At 46.4% G+C, this 22806-nt stretch overlaps 2 protein-coding genes across 2 annotated transcripts in view; one reads left to right on the top strand and one right to left on the bottom strand.

Moving 5' to 3' along the window:
• Nucleotides 1-4148, top strand: part of LOC123754193 (zinc finger MYND domain-containing protein 19) — a 70219-nt gene extending 66071 nt beyond the window's left edge. The window contains exon 5 of the mRNA XM_069308236.1: nt 2487-4148. Within this exon, the coding sequence (XP_069164337.1) occupies nt 2487-2597 (111 nt within the window). The 3' untranslated portion in view covers nt 2598-4148. The remainder of the gene's footprint in view (nt 1-2486) is intronic.
• Nucleotides 4149-20403: 16255 nt separating this feature from the next.
• Nucleotides 20404-22400, bottom strand: LOC138356023 (uncharacterized). The gene is made up of 2 exons (XM_069311579.1): nt 22367-22400; nt 20404-20756 (listed from the first exon to the last, which is right to left on the bottom strand). Exons 1-2 carry the CDS (start codon nt 22398-22400, stop codon nt 20404-20406), a joined length of 387 nt encoding a protein of 128 aa, XP_069167680.1.
• Between the last annotated feature and the right edge of the window lie 406 nt (nt 22401-22806).

Genomic DNA, 22806 nt, shown 5'->3' with positions numbered 1-22806 from the left:
ATGGAGCCCTGTTGCTTATGCATCGTTAAACGCCTAGAAAGAGATGTTGTTGTCTTGCCTATATACTGGGTTTTTTGGAGCTTACAGTCCCCAAGAGGGCATTTAAAGGCATAGACGACGTTAGTCTCTTTTAAAGCGTTCTGTTTTGTGTCTGGAGAGTTTCTCATGAGTAGGCTGGCCGTTTTTCTGGTTTTATAGTAAATCGTCAGTTGTATCCTCTGATTTTTGTCTGTAGGGATAACGTTTCTATTAACAATATCTTTCAGGACCCTTTCCTCCGTTTTATGAGCTGTGGAAAAGAAGTTCCTGTAAAATAGTCTAATAGGGGGTATAGGTGTTGTGTTAGTTGTCTCTTCAGAGGTTGCATGGCTTTTCACTTTCCTTCTTATGATGTCTTCGACGAAACCATTGGAGAAGCCGTTATTGACTAGGACCTGCCTTACCCTGCAGAGTTCTTCGTCGACTTGCTTCCATTCTGAGCTGTGGCTGAGAGCACGGTCGACATATGCGTTAACAACACTCCTCTTGTACCTGTCTGGGCAGTCGCTGTTGGCATTTAGGCACATCCCTATGTTCGTTTCCTTAGTGTAGATACACTAAGGAAACTAAGAAGATAGTCTCTCTATAGATATCTATCTATCTATCGGTGAGAAAATAAAATGGAACTCTGTTGATTTTATCATTGATATATACCACATTAGTGTGATTTCTGTGTATTTAATGTTGGAGTGTATGGTGGATGAACTACATTGCTTGCACCTGGGTGCTTGGAGGCAATGTGTAAAACTTGGACTAGCTTCAGGAGGGACCTACAGACTTCCTGTGATTTCACTAGAAATGACAGGCTGTATGACTTCAACTAGTCAGAGCGGTCCAGTGGTTAGCGTCAGAGGCCGAGATTCTCTCGGTCGTGGGTTCGAGTTACCGCAGAGTTCCAGTTGATTTTCTCACCGGTTATGATGCTGTTACGGTATCACAACACTGGCTATGATGCTGTAACCATGTAACGCTGGGCATCATACTGGAAGTTTACCGATGTTTACCTGGTTGATGGGGTTCTGGGAGTTGTTCTACTCCTTAAGCCCGGCCCGGGGCCAGACTTGACTTGAGAGTTTGGTCCACCAGGCTGTTGCTTGGAGTGGCCCGCAGGCCCACATACCCACCACAGCCCGGTTGGTCCGGCACTCCTTGAAGGAAATAATCTAGTTTCCTCTTGAAGATGTCCACGGTTGTTCCTGTAATATTTCTGATGCTCGCTGGTAGGACGTTGAACAACCGTGGACCTCTGATGTTCATACAGTGTTCTCTGATTGTGCCCTTGGCACCTCTGCTCTTCACTGGTTCAATTCCGCATTTTCTGCCATGTCATTCACTCCAGTACGTTGTTATTTTACTGTGCAGATTTGGGACCTGTCCCTCCAGTATTTTCCATGTGTATATTATTTGGTATCTCTCTCGTCTCCTTTCTAGTGAGTACATTTGGAGAGCTTTGAGACAATTCCAATAATTTAGGTGCTTTATCTCGTCTATGCGTGCAGTATATGTTCTCTGTATTCCCTCAATTTCAGCAATCTCTCCTGCTCTGAAGGGGGAAGTGAGCACTGAGCAGTACTTAAGACGGGACAACACAAGTGATTTGAAGAGTACAACCATTGTGATGGGATCTCTGGACTTGAAGGTTCTCGTAATCCATCCAATCATTTTTCTGGCTGATGCAATACTTGCTTGGTTATGCTCCCTAAACGTTAGGTCGTCAGACATTATTATTCCCAAATCCTTGACATGCTGTTTTTCTACTATGGGCAGATTCGATTGTGTTTTGTACCCTGTATTATGTTTAAGATCCTCATTTTTGCCGTATCTGAGTACCTGGAATTTATCACCGTTAAACATCATGTTATTTTCTGCTACCCAATCGAAAACTTTGTTAATATCTATTTGTAGTTTATCAATGTCTTCAGCAGAGGTAATTTTCATGCTGATTTTTGCATCATCTGCAAAGGATGACACGAAGCTGTGACTTGTGTTTTTGTCTATATCTGATATGAGAATAAGGAACAGCAGTGGTTCAAGGACTGTACCTTGAGGATCAGAGCTTTTAACTACGCTCGGACTCTATTTTACTTGATTGACTGTTACTCTGTGTTCTGTTCGACAGGAAATTGAGTATCCAGCGTCCTACTTTACCAGTTATACCCATTGACCTCATTTTGTCAATGTGTTGCATAACATAATACATGTACATAGTGTATGGAGAGAGAGTGGTCTTAGAAATATATCCTGAAGTCTCTAATCATCCACAGAGTTTATTAGATAATATAACAATAGAATATAGGTAAAAAATTAGATAAACAATTAGGATGATTGAAAGACAAGCAGCATGCATTCAATGTGATTCCCTAGAAAACTTTGACATGTAGGATGTTATCTTTAAGCAAACATTGTTCCTTTATTTAAAATACTGGTATATCTTTGTTTTTGTACAGGAAGCAAGATACTGTGGTACATATTGTCAGCAGAAGGATTGGCCTGTGCACAAGAAGCTCTGTCGAGAAAAAAGACGACCATGTCTGACCGAGAGACCTCCTGAACGCTAACGTCAGCCCAAGCTAGTCACACATCCTTGGTAGACACCCGTACTCTAATATATTGGAGGTTTTTATTATTTTGCCGAAGTCTCGTAAAAAATACAATTTTCCAGGCAAATAGTGACGACAGTGACAGTCCTTCATAAGTACTGTAGTTTTTATTGTTTGCTGGTTAGCAAGTATAGCAAATATTATGCTGTGTAAAGCATGAACAATTTGTATACGGTTTTAACTGATTTTTACTCTAGTAGTGATAAATTCTCACCAGTTTTGTAAAGTGCTTTAGATTACAGGCACTCATGGTAATATTGAACCTTGATTAAAGATATAGTAATACTTAAGTTAATATAAACTTTTAATAAGTACAGTATTGAGGAAACATGCATTGAAGTTGCATAAATAATTGTCAGTTGCATCATTAATGACATTAAACAAAGAAAAAATAGTTGTATGCATGACATGTTGAAAATTTTATTACATTAATAGTTGCCTATGAACATCCTCCATTGTGACGAGAGTGAGAGTCTGCCACTAGTTGTATAGTAATAGACCATTAACAAGTGAAACAACAGCCAACACATGAATTATCTGATAAGTTTCAAGTTGAGTAGTGTGTGTGCACAGTCATACCTGCTAGTGTGTGGGTGTGTGTGCGCGCACAGTCATGCCTGGATGTATGTGTGTGTGCACAGTCATGCCTGGTAGTATGTGTGTGTGTGTACAGTCATGCCTGGATGTATGTGTGTGTGCACAGTCATGCCTGGTAGTATGTGTGTGTGTGTGTGTGTGTGCACAGTCATGCCTGGTAGTATGTGTGTGTGTGTACAGTCATGCCTGGTAGTATGTGTGTGTGTGTGTGTGTGCACAGTCATGCCTGGTAGTATGTGTGTGTGTGTACAGTCATGCCTGCTAGTATGTATGTGTGTGTGTGTACAGTCATGCCTGCTAGTATGTGTGTACACAGTCATGCCTGGTAGTATGTATGTGTGTGTGTGTACACAGTCATGCCTGGTAGTATGTATGTGTGTGTGTGTACACAGTCATGCCTGCTAGTATGTGTGTGTGTGTACACAGTCAAGTATTGACACTTACATGCATGATGCAAGTGTATACAGTAATAATGTGATAAACACAGACTGCTGAAACTTGACAGGTTTAAAACCTATCTTTGGGTTCCAAAAAGGTTTGTTTAGTTTCACCCAACAGCATGAATTCGTAGACTTAAAAGAATAAGGAAAATATATCTAAACTCTCTTTGCAGTTATACTAATCAAATGTTTATTAAATCTAAATTTGAAACCATATAAGATAATTATCATTGAAAAAATTATTCATTTTAATTGTAAGAATTTCCTAAATTATCATATATTTTTCTGCTAGTGACACTTGCATAGGCTGGGTTGTTTGGGGGGAAAAGATGCCCGATTAGCTCACTTGTGGAGGTAACTAAATCTACACACCACACCACACCACACCACACACAGAAAGTAGAAAGAACTTTTTTAGTGTCAGAGTGGTTGATAAATGGAATGCATTAGAAAGTGATGTGGTGGAGGCTGACTCCATACACAGTTTCAAGTGTAGATATGATAGAGCCCAGTAGGCTCAGGAACCTGTACACCTGTTGATTGACAGTTGAGAGGCGGGACCAAAGAGCCAGAGCTCAACCCCCGCAAGCACAATTAGGCGAGTACAATTAGGTGAGTAACCCCCCCCCCCCCCCTGCTCTACCTATCTTTGAAACACCTTTGTTTGCAAGCTACGGAAACAAAGGTTCTGCAAAAGCATTTAGAAAATTTTCTTTTGCAAACAGAGTGGTAGACAGTTGGAACAAACTAAGGGAAGTGGTGGTGGAGGCCAAAACCGTCAGTAGTTTCAAAGCGTTATATGACAGAGTGCTGGGAAGACGGGACACCACGAGCGTAGCTCTCATCCGTAACTACACTTAGGTAATTACACTTAGGTAATTACAGATGTGCTGAAGAATGTTCCTCACAAATACAGTTCACTACACTTATAAACACACACATTTTCTGGGAGAAGCCCCTACATGACTCCCTGATGCTATCTCGCTGAGAAGGCTCCCCACTACTGGGTCATGTCCTGTCACAGGAGTCCCTTTTGGCCCACCGGGAACCAGAGCCAAAACCTGGTAACCGCTCTCACACAGGCACAAGAAGCAAGGGACTATCATCACCACCACCATCAATATCATCACCACCACCCACCATCACCATCAATATCATCACCACCACCAATATCACCACCACCCACCACCACCATCAATATCATCACCACCACCAATATCACCACCACCCACCACCACCATCAATATCATCACCACCACCCACCACCACCATCACCACCACCACCATCACCACCACCATCACCACCACCATCACCACCCACCACCATTCACCACCACCATTCACCACCACCATTCTCCACCATCATCCACCACCACCATCCACCACCATCATCCACCACCACCATCCACCACCACCACCATCACCACCACCATCACCACCACCACCTCCTCCTCCTCCTTACGAAAAAGCATGCAGAAAGTCAGTGAAACTTGACAGACAACCGAAAGGTTCACAGAAAACAAGCATCAAAATGGTCAAGGGACTCCACACAACTGATTCAATCCAAACAATTGGTTTACTTGAAACTAGCTTTTCGGAGCCGGTCGGTCGAGCGGACAGCACGCGGGACACGTGATCCTGTGGTCCTGGGTTCGATCCCAGGCGCCGGCGAGAAACAATGGGCAGAGTTTCTTTCACTCTATGCCCCTGTTACCTAGCAGTAAATTAGGTACCTGGGTGTTAGTCAGCTGTCACGGGCTGCTTCCTGGGGGTGGAGGCCTGGGCGAGGACCGGGCCGCGGGGACACTAAAAAAGCCCCGAAATCATCTCAAGATAACCTCAAGCTTGAACTAGTTAATACTGATGGGCACCAATAGGAACCCAAGAGTCCTGGCCAGCTGCTGGCTCCAAGGTCAGTCCTGTCACTGATGTGGTTGATATCACTAAAGTGCTTCTTGGGTCATACTTTTGCAGCAGGTGATGCTGGTTCTGTTAAGTGCCGGCTCTCCCTCAAACTTTATCCAGTGGGGCCATTTACTTGCTCTTCATTCTTTTAGTTTAGTATTTGCTTCTTGTGCATGTTTACTTCTTGGCAATCTTGCATGGACCTAGGGCCATCTTAAGATTTGTAGTCCCTGAGTAAAGTAATGCTATGGGGTCCCTACCCAGATGATAGGCCCTGCATGTCTACTAATGTGCAGGATTACAGTGATATACTGTAGTTATGCACAAATTATTTATATTATAAATATAATTTGAAAAGGGATGTGAATTACAGTGAGAGGTCAAGTACTTATTCACTCTGCCAAAAGATATCTAATGAAAGGTATGTTAACACGTGGCTCCTGGGTTACTGCCCAGTGTGAAGTTACTGCCCAGTGTGAAGTTACTGCCCATGCACTAAGATGGGCACAAACCCAGGAGTATTTATGCTCTGGGCTGCATATACTTGGGCAACCCGTTCTCGCAAATTCGTAAAGTCAATATTGACTTATTAACTACGTGCATAGGTGATATACTAAACATAATAGATACCCTTAAAAAGATTCATAGAAAACTCCGACCTTACCTAACCTTGTTAGTATCTTAAGATAAGCATCTTATTGCTTCGTAATTACAATTATTACTTAACCTATACCTATTATAGGTTAGGTAATAATTGTAATTACGAAGCAATAAGATGCTTATCTTAAGATACTAACAAGGTTAGGTAAAGTCGGTGTTTTCTATGAATCTTTTTAAGGGTATCTATTATGTTAATTATGTCACCTATGGACATATTTAATAAGTCAATATTGACTTATTAAATTTGCGAGAACGGGTTGACTTGGGTGACCCTTCCTTGGGTGCTCATCTAATGTTGCCTCTGTACCAAGTGTAGTTACTTCTCTGGAGTTAGTTTGCTCCCTACAGGCCTGACCAACAGGGATGAGACCTCTGGGATGTGTCGTGGCATTTCCCATTTCATCTAACATTCAAGGACTAATTTGGTTTCATTGTGGGTCATCCAGATTTCTGCTTCTAAGTTCTGTCCTTTGGTTTGTATCTGGCTTCTCAAGTTTTTGCCTGTTAGTGCAGGTTGTGGTGACCCAGCTGTGTGTCTCAGGGGTTCGTGTGTTGGTTGTGGTGACCCAGCTGTGTGTCTCAGGGGTTCGTGTGTTGGTTGTGGTGACCCAGCTGTGTGTCTCAGGGGTTCGTGTGTTGGTTGTGGTGACCCAGCTGTGTGTCTCAGGGGTTCGTGTGTTGGTTGTGGTGACCCAGCTGTGTATCTCAGGGGTTCGTGTGTTGGTTTCCTCTGAGTTTGGTTGGTTTGGGCTCTTGGCTAGTCTACATGTTTGCTAGCCAGGGATCTGGTTCTTTTCCAGCTCTCCAGGTTCAGGGTTGGGGTGACCTGGTGGAAGTCCTAGTTGGTTCCATGTTGGGTCTTGTTTGGGACTCCCAGTCAGCATCTCTTTCCCTGCCTTTTGTGGCTTTCTTTCACCTGCAGCAGCAGCATCATCTGATATTGGAACTCCTGGTGATTTGTCTATTGGTTGAGAGGTTGTGTAGAAGCCTGAATTTTGGCTGCATGGTATTTCCTCTGGGCAGGGTTTGACTCTGCATTGTATTGGTTCCTCCAATTTTTCCTGTTTTGCTGCTGCTGGGACAGATGGGCTCAAGCCCCGCCCCACCCCACCCTTTGTTAGCTCTTGCTTCACTTGCTTCCCTGTCAGGCTTCTTGGGGTTCAATTCCCTAGCACCATCTTCCCCTTGTTGCTTAATGTGTTCACAGATGCCTCGGCTCTCGGTTGGGCCATTGTGACCAGCTCTCACAAGACCTTTCCTCGGTTAGTTATTGGGGTTGTTCCATCAGATGCACTGCACAGTACACATTCTTATGGCTGTGTGGTAGATTTGACTTCCTCGGGGGATTTGCTTTGGACCCACCTCTTTGACGGTAGACTTTTCATGGAGTCGATTTCTGGATTCTCATGGTTAGGCTCTCCACCTTGTTGGTGTGTAAGTGTGTGCCCAACTTTGTGTGACTGTGCGGGTGGGTTATCTTCCTTCCCATTTCCATGGGGTGGACCATTGACATCACATCCTTCTGTTGGTGAGATATTTAGGTGCTCTGAGGTGGACTTCTTCACATTGTCTTGGAACTGGCAACTCTTCATCTACGTGGCTCTGTTCCCCTATCACGAGGCTGTCGTGGCAGATACCTTTTTGGCTGGACTAATTGAGGTGAAGTTTCATTTACTCTTCCAGGGTTCATTTGTTGCTCCAGGTGTTGTCCAGTCTGGAGTCCGACTCATGGAGGGTGACCCTTCTGGTTCCTTGGTGGCAGACTTGGCCTTGGTGTCTGAAGCCTGAAGGTGTCTGGCTCCTGGCCAGGTGTCTGAAGCCTGAAGGTGTCTGGCTCCTGGCCAGGTGTCCGAAGCCTGAAGGTGTCTGGCTCCTGGCCAGGTGTCTGAAGCCTGAAGGTGTCTGGCTCCTGGCCAGGTGTCTGAAGCCATCCATTTTTCCACTGCACAACCTCTATCAGCAAATTGACCTAGTGACATGCCATGCTGGTTCAACGTTCTCTGCTCTACTCTTTTGGAGCTTCTGACTCGGATTTTTCACCATTTGCATGGTTGTGCAGGTGGCTGGGTTATTGGTGTCCCACATTCATTTGTGTTCGCAGTAGTAGTATAAAGTCGCCTGGTGAACCTTTTGCCTTTTTCTGTCTCTCATTTTTCCTCAATATCAGTCCAAGTGGTCCTGTTATTCTTTGTTGTGGGTGTTTTTCAATTGGGATCTTATGCCTAATACTGTTGCCTTTCCTCATTCAGTGTTTGCGGATCAAATGTTGCTTTTGAAGGGCTTTGGCGCCCTTCTGCAAGTTGTCTCGGGTATTCTTTTTCCTCTGGCCAGCTCTTGCTTCTCCTGCTGAACTGTCTTGGTTTCTTTACAGGGTTTTGGTGTTTTTTTACTCTGCTTATTTTATAGTTGCCCTTTCAGTCTAGGATATTTTTCTGAAACTGTGTTTTTGTTGGTTCTCACCTCTGGCTGCTTCATTCTTCACTTCTGGAGAAGATCTTCATGCTCATCCTTTGCTCTGGTGGGTGGTTTGCTCATCTGCAGCCATCTCCTTTTCTGGCGATGAACGAGTTGGCTGGCTTCCAGAGCGGTCTTTCGGTAATTGATGCTTTCTTGGTCTGACTGGGGGCGCATCATTTTGTGGTGGCTCTTTATCCACTCCCTGCTTGCCACTGTTTCTGCCATGGTGGATACATTATTGGTTCCCATTTCCTTTTTCCTCTGTTCCAAGGCTCATATTTCTCAGGTTGTAGATGGTATCTTCAAAGCTACTAAGCCTGCAATTTACCCCTTGGGCCTATACTCCTCATATGTATCAACATTGGTTGCTGTTTTCTCCAACTTGTGGGATGTTCTTTGAGCTCGGGGGTTTTGGAGACCTTAATGGTCTTGGCAGCCCAATATCTGGTTAATGTCCCTGGTCCCAATCAAGTCTTGTGTGGCACTGGGCTGGGTTTTCTGGTTCTCAGTCTTCGATCTAGTATCTGTTGTGTCTCCTTCTTCTTGTTAAGTCCTTTGTTTTCCCATTTCACAGTGGTGAACTAGCTTCAAGAAGCCTCCAAGGGGCTCCTCCCAGAAAAGCAGCATTGAAAATAATGAAACGCCTTATTCTGTTAGAGCCCCAGTGGCTCCCCGACTCGCTCCCTACTAGGTACTTTGGTTCGTCAGTTCATTGTGCATCGGCCCCAGACTAACCCTGGAGCCAAATATTGACCAAGGATCTGGGCCACCTGGTGGCAGCCATCAGTACTGATGTATTCAAGCTAATTTTAAGTGAACCAATTGTTAGGAGTGAATCACATGCAGAGTTGTCTGGCTGTTTCAATACTTCATTTTCCGTGAATCTTGTAGTTGTCAGTAAATTTTCACTGACCTTCTGGATGCTTTCCTGGGGAGAGTGATGATGATAGTCTCCTTCTGCATGCGCCTCTGTAAGGAGGGGGGGGGGGCCAGCCCTCACTTGGGTCGGTAAACTTGGGGTGGAATACTGCATTTGTGCCTCAAAGTTGGTAAACTCGGCATGGCTATGATGAGTAATTGTGTAATTGTCAAGGTTAGTAAACTCAGGATTGGGGGAATAGCATACCCTCACCTGGGTGGGTAAACTCAGCTGTGGCTACAGCATGCTCTCACCTGGGATGGGTTACAGCATTAAGGTCCCAAGGTTGGTAAACTCGGGATCGGGAATGGTATGCTGGTGGCCAAAAACCAAAAACCTGTTTCCAGTTGTGCTTTCTACTGCTGGCCCCCTCCCCGCTCAGCTCGTTGTCGCCGTGTGGGGGCTTCGTGGGCGGCTGCTGGAGTGTGATGCTCCTTCGGACAGTCCTCTGTCCTTTTCTAGCCTTGTGCTCCTGCTGCCGTCCTCTCCAATTCTGCTGGGCACCTTTTCCTTTTCCTTCTGTTTCGTTTTTCTCCCCCCTCTTCTCCTATCTGCTGGCCGTTTCCTGCCGACCTTTTGCTCGTTCTGGTTCTTCCATGGACTTCTTCTATTTTGACGCCCGGGTGCTTGAGGAGGCATACTCATGCACCCGTAGAACTGCAGTACCCGACGTCGAGAGCGAGGGGAACCTTTTATTGTCAATCCCCACTTCGTCACTGAACCCGATCTCGACGGACTGTCGGTTTCTTAAGGTGGCGTTTGTGGGGCGTATACTCACGACGCACCCCTAGGAGGCCCCGACAAGATCGGCGATAGCTTCTTGTTGGGTGTCCTGCCTCTAATTGTGGCTCCATGGTGGGTGTGGGGGCACATTCGTGAGTGAATTCGTAATTTCGTCAAGATGATAACCCCTGTTTCGGCTGCTTCTGGCTTACCTTTTCAGGCTCGTGGGGTGGGCGACCAAGCCCCCGAGTCGGTCCGTATTGGAAGACCGGGCTCTGTAGCCTCCGCTGCATTGGGCCCCGACCTTGCTCCTCCTTTGGCCTCTCTGACTCCTTCCCCTGGCTCCCCTCCCTCCTCTGTGGTTGGGTCGAGCCCCAAGCCCCCAGTGGTGACTACCTCGTCCCCTGGCGCGGCTCCTTCTCTAGTTGTAACTACTGCGCCTTTTAACCCCTCTCTCTCTGGGGGTTCTCACCGCCGTTCTCGTCACGGCCGCCCTCGCTCGATTCCTTCCAGTTCTGCTACCTATCAAGCCTTGTTTGGTCCCGCTTCGTGGGCCAAATATTTTGATCTCCTCCCTCTTGATTCTGCGCCTCCTGACGATTTCTCCCTTCATCGACATCTCATTGATTCCGTGGATGCCTCCATTACTTTTAACCCCACTCGTCTCGGTACGCGTGTCGTTGCTGCTCCTTCTCAGGATGCTGCTTCCCGCTTGGCTGCCTTATCCTGCCTTGGCGAGACCCCCGTTCGGGTCTCGAAGAACGCTCAATTGAATGCCAGTGTTGGCACTATTTTGCTCCCGCCCCATGTTGCAACCGGTGTTCGGGACCTGCGCGACTGCCACGACGATATTCGCCATATCCTCGCTGCCCAGGGCCATTCTATTCTCCAGGTGGACACGTTTACTCGTCCCCCTCGTGGTAGTCGCCGTCAACCCCTCCGGGTTGTGAAGATTACCTTTGATGGTAGGACCCTTCCACCCTCTGTCATTCTTGCTGGTGCCAGGTGCTCTGTCCAGGAGTACATTCCTTCTCCTCGGCTCTGCAACAAGTGCTGGAGGTTTGGGCATGGTGCCCTCCGCTGCTCCGGGACTGTATCTCTCTGTCCTTTGTGTGGTGGCGAAGGTCACTCTAAGTCGGAGTGCACTTCTCCCCAGGCTCGTTGCCTCAACTGTGGTGAGGCCCATCCTACCTTCTCCCGTGCGTGTGTCCATTACAAGCTTGAGGCAGCCGTCCTCAACCTGAAGCACCGGGAGCGTTTATCTTTTCCTGAGGCGAGGCGCCAGGTTCGCCGGCTCCCGCCTTATGCTAATATCTCTTATGCTCGCGTGTTGCGCTCTTCCTCTCCACGTCCTTCCCGCCTTCCTCAGACTCACAACCGTTTCCGGGCCTTGGACCCTGATGCGCCCACTGCCCCCTCCTCCGTTCCTTTGGGTTCTCTCCCGAAGGATCCTCCTCCTGGTCCTCTGTCTGGGGTTCCCCTTCCTTCTACCCGGTCTGTCGTGTCTTCTGTGTCTTCTTCCTCGTCCCCCTCCGATCCTCCTTCCCATCCTCTTCCTCCATCTATTGGCTCTCCCCACCGCCTGTCGGTGCGGGCGGATGTCCATCGCTCTCCTAACGGTCGTCGTGTGTGCTCTCGTTCGGCTTCTCCTGTTGAGACACTGGAATCCGTTGCCCGGTACGTAGTTGCTGGGACACCGGTCTCTTTAAGTCAGAAGCGTAAGCCTGGCTCCTCTCCTTCCTCTTCCCCGGCGGGTAAGAAGGCTTCGCTTTCTTCCTCAGCTCCTCCTCCTGGCTCTGTTGCTCCTTCCCCTCCCGTTTCAGTGCTTGCGCCCCCTGTTCCTGCTATGGAGGTTTCTTTGGCCGCTGCTTCCCTTTCGGTTGCTGCTCTTGCTGGGGTGCGCTCCCCTCTTTCTACTCCCCCTCCTCCTGCTGCTGTCCTTGACGGCTCCTCTCCGTTGTCTCCTCCTCTTCCTCCTCCTCCTCTAGACCCTGCCCGCCCACCTCTGCTCTGTTCTCCCGTTTCCTTCCCTCCGTCTTTGCTCAGTTTACCCATGCCCCCTAACCCTGACTTTGCTGACCCTGATCCCGACCCCGATATTCTTTAACGTGCTCTGTTGCTCTTTCGCCTTTGTTTCTTCCTTGTTCTCTGTTTTTGTCCTTTCTCTTCTCGTCGTTGTCCATTCTTCAATGGAACGTTCGAGGTTATTACGCCAATTTCCTCGAACTACAACTTCTGATTTCGCGGTTTTCGCCCCTTTGTGTCTGTCTCCAGGAGCCAATGCTTGGTGCTCGTCCTGGTCGTTTTCGTGGCTATTCCTTTCTCTCCCCCCCCCCCAGCCATTGCTGGGGCTTCTAATTCTTCTGCTCTTTTGATTCGGGCTGATGTTCCCTTTGTTCCTTTACTTTTTCCTTCGCCTCTCCATTGTTCTGCTGCTCGTATCTTTGTGGGGAAATGGTACACAGTTTGTTCCATTTATCTCCCCCCGAGTGTCCCGCTCTCTCTTCCTGATTTGAAACACCTCCTAGACTCCTTGCCGGAGCCTGTGCTCCTGCTGGGTGACTTCAATTGTCGTCATTCTCTTTGGGGTGACGTTCTGACGAATACCCGGGGTCGCCTCCTTGAGCCGTTTCTCCTCTCTTCTTCCCTGTCTCTTCTGAATTCTGGTGAGCCCACTCATTTGGACTCTCGAACTCGCACCCTTTCTTGTCTTGATCTTTCTCTCTGCTCTTCTTCTCTTTACTTAGATTTCACGTGGCAGGTTCTTGATGACCTCCATGGAAGTGATCATTTCCCCATCCTTGTTTCCTTTTTCTCTTTTCGCCCTTCCCTCTCTTTCCCTAGGTGGCAGTTTGCTAAGGCGGACTGGACCCTATTTTCCCTCAGTGCTACTCTCTCTGACCTCTCCCTTCTGCCCCTCTCTCGCGCTCTCCTCCTTTTTCATGACACTGTCTTCGACGCTGCCCTCCGCTCTATTCCTCGCTCTTCCTCTCGGGGTCCACGGAAGTGCGTTCCCTGGTGGAATGCGGACTGTGCTCGGGCTGTCCGCTGTAAGCGTGCAGCCTGGAAGAAGCACCGCCGTAGGCAGACGACCGATTCTTTTCTTTTCTTTCGGAAAGCGAGTGCGGTGGCCCGTAGGGCCATCCGTACGGCTAAACGTGAATGTTGGGCATCTTATGTCTCGACAATTACGTCCGAAACCCCTCTGGCCCAGATCTGGAAGCGTATCCGCAAGATAGCGGGTAAGTTCGTTCCCGATGTTTCACCGGTCCTTCACCTCCATGATACTCTTGTGGCGGACCCGTTGCAGGTCGCTTCCGAACTGGGTTCCCACTTTTCTTCTGTTAGCTCTGGTCTTCATCTTCCCCAATCTTTCCTTCTTCGTAAACCTGTCCTTGAGTCTCGTCCTTTAGATTTCTGCACTCATCTTCAGCTTCCCTATAATGATCCCTTCTCTCTCTCTGAACTTCGTTCTGCCCTGGCCCTCTGCGGTTCTACGGCGGCGGGCTCCGATGGTATTCATTATGAGATGCTTCGCCATCTCCCTCCGAGCACGTCTCAGTATTTACTGAGTCTGTATAATCGGATCTGGGAGTCGTCGTCAGTCCCTGAGGACTGGCTCGATGCCGTTGTCCTCCCTGTTCGCAAACCGGGGTCTCTGGGTACTTCCCCTAAGGACTTTCGCCCTATTGCTCTCACAAGTTGTGTCTGCAAACTCTTTGAACGTATGGTTAACGTTCGTCTGATGTGGTTCCTGGAACACCATCACCTCCTCTCCCCTTCTCAATTTGGTTTCCGCAAGTGCCGCAGCACGACAGATGTCCTGGTGAACTTGGAGGTCTATATTCGTACTGCTTTTGCTGCGAAGACCTCCGTTGTTGCCGTCCTTTTTGACCTAGAAAAGGCTTACGACACCACTTGGCGTTATCATATCCTATCTCAACTTCATTCTTTTGGCCTTCGTGGTCATCTCCCTCTCTTTCTCCGCAGCTTCCTCTCTCGTCGTTCCTTTCGGGTGCGCCTTGGTACCGCTCTCTCTCCCTCTTTTCAGCAATACGAAGGTGTGCCCCAGGGTAGTGTTCTGAGCACTACTCTTTTTCTGGTTGCCCTCAATGGTCTTTCCTCTCTTCCTTCTGGTGTCTTCTCCGCTCTCTATGTCGATGATCTTACCCTTTGTTGTCAGGGTGATGATTCGCCTCTCCTTCAACGCCGGCTTCAACTTGCAATTGATGCCGTGTCGTCTTGGGCCACAGGTCATGGCTTCAAGTTCTCTACTTCTAAGACTTGTGCCATGACTTTTACGCGGAAACGGGTTGTTCTTCGTCCCTCCTTGTCACTTTATGGTCATCCCCTTGAATACAAAGATTCCGCGAAGCTTTTGGGGTTATTCCTTGACACTCGTTTGTCTTGGTCTCCCCATATCTCTTACCTCCGTGTTGAGTGCTCTAAGGCCCTTACCCTCCTTCGGGTCTTGTCCCATACTTCTTGGGGGGCAGATAGGCGCACTCTCCTTGCTTTACATTCCTCTCTCGTCCTGTCTAAGCTCGATTATGGTTGCCCTGCTTACTCGTCTGCTTCTCCTTCTACTCTTCGCCGTCTTGATGCTTTGCACCATACTGGGTTGCGCCTCAGTTCTGGTGCCTTTCGTTCGACTCCCGTCCTTAGCTTGTATGTTGACACTGGCTTCCTGTCTCTCCAGGACCGCCGTGATCGCTACTGTCTTTGCTATCTTGCGCGGTCCTTGCAACATCCTTCCTCTCGCCTCTGTCGTGCTTTAACTTTTACCCCTCCTGCGGTTCCTGTTCCTCTTCGCCACCTCCCTCTTTCTGTCCGGTTATCTCGCCTACAGGATTCTCTTTCCGTTCGTATTTCTGATGTTTCTCCTCGTGTTGTTCCTTCTTTGCCCCCGTGGAGGGTCCCTCTTCCGCGGTTTTGTACATCCTTGACTCGTATCACTAAAGCTTTTACCCCTCCTACGGTTCTAAAACGCCTTTTCCTCGAGCACTTTTCTTCTCACTCCCGCTCCGTTTCTGTCTTCACCGATGGGTCTAAGTCAGCGGACGGTGTTGGCTACTCTGTTGTTTTTCCTGATCGCACTTATATGTGTCGCTTGCCTCCGGAGACTAGCATCTTTACAGCGGAACTTTATGCTATTCTCTATGCTCTTCGTCTCCTGCTTTCTCGTTGTCAGTCTTCCTTTGTGGTTGTTGTTGACTCTCGTAGTGCCCTCATGGCTCTCGGGTGCTTTAATCCAGTTCATCCAGTAGTTGTCGAGATCCAGCATTGGCTGTTTCTCGTTCACAGTAAATTTAAGTCGGTTGAGTTTTGTTGGGTTCCCAGCCATATTGGCGTGTCTTTAAATGAGCGTGCGGATGCTGCCGCTAAGGAAGCTGTCCGCTCTTGTCCCATCTCTCGTAAAGGCATTCCGTATTCCGACTTTTACCCGGTTATCCATTCCTCAGTCCTTACCCGTTGGCAGGCTTCTTGGTTGTCTGTTACTGGTAACAAGCTACGTACTCTTAAATGTTGTGTTTCCTCGTGGCCGTCCTCCTTCCACCGTAACCGGCGGTGGGAAACAGCTCTGGCGAGGTTGCGTATTGGCCATACTCGCTTAACCCATGGTCACTTGATGGAGCGCCGCCCTGCTCCTTATTGTCCTAGTTGCATTGTCCCTCTTACGGTCGTGCATGTCCTTCTTGAATGTCCTGACTTCCAGGACGAGCGTGTGTCTTGCTTTCCGACCGCCCCTCGCGGTCACCTATCCCTCGATAGAATTCTTGGTGACTCGGATACTTTTGATATCGTTCGCCTTATGCGTTTTTGTTCTCGTATTGGCATCCTTGGTGATATTTAGCGCCCTCTGATTATTTTGCGTATTTGATGGTGCTACATAGCCTTCCCGGTTTGGTGCCTTCTTTTGATAATTACTTACTTACTTTCTACTGCTGGCTTTGATCCCAGTAGGCCAAACAGGACTCCTGTTATCTTGAGGTTATCATTAGATGATTTTGGGGCTTAGTGTACCCGCGGCCCGGTCCTCAACCAGGCCTCCACCCTCAGGAAGCAGCCCGTGACAGCTGACTAACTCCCAGGTACCTATTTACTGCTAGGTAACAGGAGCATCAAGGTGAAAGAAACTCTGCCCATTGTTTCTCGCCGGCGCCCGGGGATCGAACCCGGGACCACAGGATCACGTGTACAGTGTTCTGTCCGCTCAGCCACCGGCTCCCTCCCTGTAACTGATGTGTCCCAGTAGAGGGAAGCCATATCAAGAGAAGAGCTTCAGGAAACCATTTGGGCTCTCTCAGAAAGAAGTGTTTCATTACATTCAACACTGGTTTTCTGAAGGGAGCCACATTGGCTCCCTAAAGATGTCACACTGATTAAGTGCCATACTACTAGTAGTCATCAGTCGCAGAGTTCTATTGGCCTACCCGAGACCGCGAGCCGGAACTTGGCATCCCTCTTGAGAGGCGAAGCACGTGATGGTCTATAAGCAATTTATATTTAAAGTTTAACATCTTTCCCACCATCGGGGAAGCACCCCGAAAGATAGGATAGGACTGCACGATTTAAAAATGAGACCGAAGCCTCAACAGTGTCAAAAGAACTTCCCAACAATGAAATGAAGAACCAAAATCTGTGAAATTTACTCCCCGCTAATTTGCCCTACCTCGCCCCCTCATTTTGGGAAGGAAGGAGCTGGCACGGGTCAGGCATGTCCTCTACCGTTCAGTTCTACACTGTCTGTGCTTGGTGTTTCTTTGTGTTGTCTGTGCTTGGTGTTTCTTTGTGTTGTCTGTGCTTGGTGTTTCTTTGTGTTGTCTGTGCTTGGTGTTTCTTTGTGTTGTCTGTGCTTGGTGTTTCTTTGTGTTGTGGCTTTTCTGACCAGTTTTCTGGGTTTGCATCTCTATGCCATTAGAGTCCAAGGAAGTGTCCTATGTCCTAGCCAACAGTCTGTCCTGTTTGTCCTGTTTTCACGGAATGGTCTGTCAAATGACAATTCCTTCCTCTGGCTTTGCTGGGTATACGGATGCCCTGATGTCGATCTCTTCACATTGGTGTGGTCTTGGCATTGCCATCTTTACGCTGCACCATTTCCCGAATGCGAGGTCCTCGTGGTTCTTGCTCGGTATCCGAACCTGTCAAACCCAGGTGTTTTTCCAGGCTCCGCCTCTATTAGAAGTTCAGGGCAAGTGATGTACCTCACTGGTTCGGCCTTCTCTTCAGAGTGACATATCTGGAGTTCTTTACGAGTTTTTATCACCATATGTATGGTGGTCAGGTTGACGGTGTCCCACCTGAGGTCTTCCTCTTAGTGACAGTATGAGGTTTCTTGGTGGTCTTTTCACCATTTTTTCTCTTTTCTTCGTTGTCTTTCCGCCATTTACAACAGAGGTTTTTTTGCTCTCGATCGGTATCTTATGCCAGATAGTTATTTTTTATCGTGCGGCATTGGCAGAGCTGCTTTTGTTCGTGTTCATGGTGGATGCATCTTTGGCGCCATTTCACAAGGTTTCTGATGTCTTGTTTCACCTCCAATCTGCTCATGTGCCGCCTGAGCCTGCCTCATCGTTAGATTGGATTCTTTTTCTCTTTTGTCCCCTTTACGGTGGGCCCTATGGTCTGGGATTGTTTTCAGAAAGCATTGTTTTGCTTTCCTTGGCCTCTCATTGATGGGTTTGTGAGCTTCCCGCTCTGCTCCGGCATTGGGAATATTATTCTTTTGGTCATGGTGGTCATTTTGTTCAGTTGTGGCTGGCTCCTTTTCTGTTGAAGAATGAGTCGGCCGGCTTTCGCATGGGTCCTTTAGTTGTGGATGCGTGATTAGTTTGGTGTCTTGTGGCAGCTTTATACCACTTCGTGCCACCAGTTCTGTTTCAGTTGACTTGTTTTGGGTTGGTCCGGTTTCTCTGGTTCCATGTTCCATGGCTCATATTTATCAGATTGTCTGATAAATAATATCTTAAATAAATAATATAAAAATCTTGTCCGCAGTGTCATTTGGCTTTACTAGCCTGTGGTCAATTCTTAGGCTCATAATGACTGGAAGTGTGCTGCTCTGATGGCTGTATTTGGTGGCTGTCATCTCCCTAGTAAGTGCCTTCTTTTTGTCCTTCTCTGTGGGGTAGTTAGTCCCGTCGACTCCTTGAAGCTTCCCCTCAGAAAACCAGCATTGAATGTAATGAAATGCTAATTTCTGGGTAAGCCCAGGAGGCTTCCTGACACCCTCCCTCCTCCAGGTTGTTGGCGTGTTTTATCATTATAGAACTGACTGGTGGGGGGCCCCACTGACCCAGACCGGCTTGCACTTCCTCCCCTCAATTGAGGGGGGGATGTGGGACAAGCAGGGGCTAGTTTTGCAAAATTTTAATTTTGTTTTCATTGTTCGGGAGTTCTTTTGGTGGTGGTGAGGCTTCGGTCTCTTTTTCTAAATCATACAGTAGTTTTTGATTCACCTGTCTGTCTGGATGCTTCCTTGGTGGTGACAAAGATGATAAACTTTACATTTAAAGTGTTCATAGGACATCACTCCTTTCGCCTCTCTAAGAGTGGGGGGGGGGGGGCAGGTTCTGGCTCGTGGACCCAGGTAGGACAATAGAACTCTGTGACTGATGACTACTAAAAGTATGGCACTTAATCAGTGTAATAGCTCCAGGGAGCCTCCGGGGCTCGCCAAGAAACTGGTGTTTCATTATATTCAACGCTGGTGTTTTTTTTTTTTAATTATCTCTCTCAAAGCTTATGTTGTATACTTTATTTTTCTATGTAGGAATTGGGGCATAGCTATTTACATGTCTGAATATGTTCTTATGGTTTGAAGGAATTTATATTAATATATCTAGTCGGAGGGATAGTGTTCTATAATATTAATCTAATGGCTCATTCAGTGCTTCCCTAATGTATGTTGTGTATTTGTTTGTCCAGTTTTAGATACTGTACTCATTCCTATAAGCATTTCATGTTTCAATACACCAGGTAATGAATATATTCATTAGTCACATCATGTTGCCCACTGTAGGTCTCATGATATATGATAGCATTTGAAGTAATTGTCTTGTGTCCATTGAGATCCTTAAAAAGAAGTGTATTTATGAGATTATTATTATTATTACATGTTTCTTTTCAGCTAATTTTGATAGTGTTTTGGCACTATGTATTGTACAAACATTTGATGGCATATTTTACTTATGAAACTAAAAAGTGTTAAACACAGAATAGTCAAGGATTTTGACACTTAAAAGTTAACAACATTACACTTAGAATCTAGAGGTAGATCTTGTATAAGATCCCAGTTCTACTGGGAATCCAAAGGTAGATCTTGTATGAGAGGTAGTTCTACTGGGAATACAGAGGTAGATCTTGTATGAGAGGTAGTTCTACTGGGAATACAGAGGTAGATCTTGTATGAGAGGTAGTTCTACTGGGAATACAGAGGTAGATCTTGTATGAGAGGTAGTTCTACTGGGAATACAGAGGTAGATCTTGTATGAGAGGTAGTTCTACTGGGAATACAGAGGTAGGTCTTGTATGAGAAGTAGTTCTACTGGGAATACAGAGGTAGATCTTGTATGAGAGGTAGTTCTACTGGGAATACAGAGGTAGATCTTGTATGAGAGGTAGTTCTACTGGGAATACAGAGGTAGATCTTGTATGAGAGGTAGTTCTACTGGGAATACAGAGGTAGATCTTGTATGAGAGGTAGTTCTACTGGGAATACAGAGGTAGATCTTGTATGAGAGGTAGTCCTACTGGGAATCTGTATTTTATATTATGGAAAGTTGCATTTAGCCAGAAATATCCTGAGTTAATTAAAAGGTAGTTGTCTCATTATTGAAATACAGTAATACAGACTGAAAATCTCTCTCATCAACTCTGCTTTCAGCATATTTTATCAATAAGTATGAAATAGTATTTCATGAATATTTTATTAAAACTATGCTTGTGGAGAATTTTGATGACATGCAAGATCTATGCCTTTATATGCAAATAAGTGACTAAGTGTATCAAGTGCAATGCTTGCTCAAGTTCTCATTCCATAGGAGATGTATGTAATAATTTGTTAAAAGTTTGAATGTGTTGCAATATAACTGCGGGTGGGCACAGGTGCCGAGTACTTCACCTGTGTTGCTGGACGTGGGCAGGTGGGCACAGGTGCCGAGTACTTCACCTGTGTTGCTGGACGTGGGCAGGTGGGCACAGGTGCCGAGTACTTCACCTGTGTTGCTGGACGTGGGCAGGTGGGCACAGGTGCCGAGTGTTTCACCTGTGTTGCTGGATGTGTGCAGGTGGGCACAGGTGCCGAGTGCTTCACCTGTGCTGCTGGATGTGGGCAGGTGGGCACAGGTGCCGAGTGCTTCACCTGTGCTGCTGGATGTGGGCAGGTGGGCACAGGTGCCGAGTGCTTCACCTGTGCTGCTGGATGTACAAAGTCTTGATGAATCGTCCTGATTTATTGTTCCTGAGTGGCACTGGTATTTATTATACACTCTTAACTATTTATTCCAGTAATTTTAGCTTTTTACTGATAGACTCTAATCCTAATTACATGTATAACCATAGAATTTTTGTAATATATTGATTTCATATTATTTTCAGTCAAAATTTAGTTTTCAGTCTGAAATGCAATACGTATTTGCAGGGTGTCGGCTAATACAGTACTGTATTTGAAAATGCTTTAAATGAATGATTTCAGCCTCTTAAGCAGAGAGTTTTGCTATATCATATTTTGAATAAATAAATATTGGACTAGCAGATATAAGAAGACTGATAACCTAACTGATGGTATTATGATTGTAATGTGAATTGACAATATTAACTTTGTTTCTAAAAAAAAAAAAATCGTAGATGCTATTATAATATCGTAAGGTTAACTGCAATTGACATTAATGTTAAGTTAGCCTTGAAGTAAAGACTTCCTTAAAGTATTAATCAGTAACAGTAGGCGAGGTGCTCTTGGACCTAATTATGAATTAAAAGACAAACTAAAGATATAAGCTGTGGGTCAGATGGTATTTATAATGATTGACAACATATCACCTTAGTTACTAAGTGACAACTAACCCAAGTTCCTTGTTTAGTATTTTTCACTTCTGTTTATTGTATTTTACAGCGGTTATATTTTGTAATGTATTTAATTTGCTTTCACATTTGTTTTTTCCCCAATATAGTATTTATTTTGGCTTAGGTTTGGATGCAAAATGTATGGCTCAAAATATCTTTGTAATATTTTGATTAACTTTGTTTCCCCACTTCAGTTTATAATGTGCCAGGGATGGGTTCATGCATCTTTTTAATTGAGGCTTCTGAGAAATAACAAGACAGTAAAATAAAATAATGTATGTGTTTTTGGCAATATGAAAAAATGTATTTAGCATTAACATCATAAGGAATACAGAGGCTGTCTTGCGTTTTGAACTCCCATTATACAAAAAAATCACTGTATTCATTTTTAATCTGCTCTCCCTCTTCCCCACCCTTCCCACAAGTGTTTGTCATTAAGATGCTAACCTATTTTCTGGGCAGTCGACTATGGCGTCACCGAGCCAAAAGCCAGTGTTGAATGTAATGAAACACCATTTTCTGGGTAAGCCCCGTAGGCTCCCTGAAGCTATCCAAACTGATAAGAGCTACATTAGCTACTGCCCGGCCTTGGTTTCTGGAGCTGTTTGCTCGGTGTCTGACCTAGGTGTTGTCTGCTGTTCAGCGTTTTTCGGAGATTCGGCCTGGTGGTGTGCTTTACTGGTTCAACCCTCTCCACCACCCTGTCTGCTGTTTTTATCAACCTGTCTGTGGTGATCAGGTGGCTTCTTATAAGTGTCCCACCTGTAGTTCTCCTGGTGACAGTATGAAGTCTTTGTACTTTGTCATTGTTCTTCGGTTTCCAAGTGAGTTGTCTTGACCTTTCTTGGCCGTTTCTTGCATGGTGTTTTATGCCGAATACTGTCGCTTCTCGTATGGTATTGGCAGAATCTCTCTTGCTTGCGAATAACATGTCTTTGGCCCCATTTTGCAAAGTTTCTCACGCTTTGTTTCACCTCTGGCCTGCTCATGTGCCATCCGAGCCTGCCTGGTCTCTGGATTGGGGTATTTCTTTCTGTCTTCTGCTCAGTTTATGGGGTTCCTCCAGTCCAAGATTGTTTCTTGAAAGCTGTGTTTTTGCTTTGGTCTCTGATTGTCGGGTGGGTGGGCTTCAGACTCTTCTCCAGTGCCGGGGTTCTTATTCCTTTGGGCCTGGTTGGTGTTAGGTTGCAGTCGGGTCCTTCTTTTCTGGCAAAGATTGAGTCAATGGGCTTCTGGAGGGGTCCTTTGGTCATGGGTTCTTGGTTCAGCCAGGGGTGCATCATGTGCATTGTCTGGTGGCGACTTTCTGCTGCTACCTTCATGCCACCGTTTCTGAGTTAGTGGCCTTGTTTTGGGCTGATCCAGTTTTCCTTGTTCCTTGTTCCAGGGCTCGTGTTCTCTG

The sequence above is a fragment of the Procambarus clarkii genome, chromosome 6 (genome assembly GCF_040958095.1).
Source record: "Procambarus clarkii isolate CNS0578487 chromosome 6, FALCON_Pclarkii_2.0, whole genome shotgun sequence".
NCBI lineage: Eukaryota > Metazoa > Arthropoda > Malacostraca > Decapoda > Cambaridae > Procambarus > Procambarus clarkii.
Note: the sequence above shows the minus strand (reverse complement) of the source record. Positions and strands in the feature narration are given on the sequence as shown.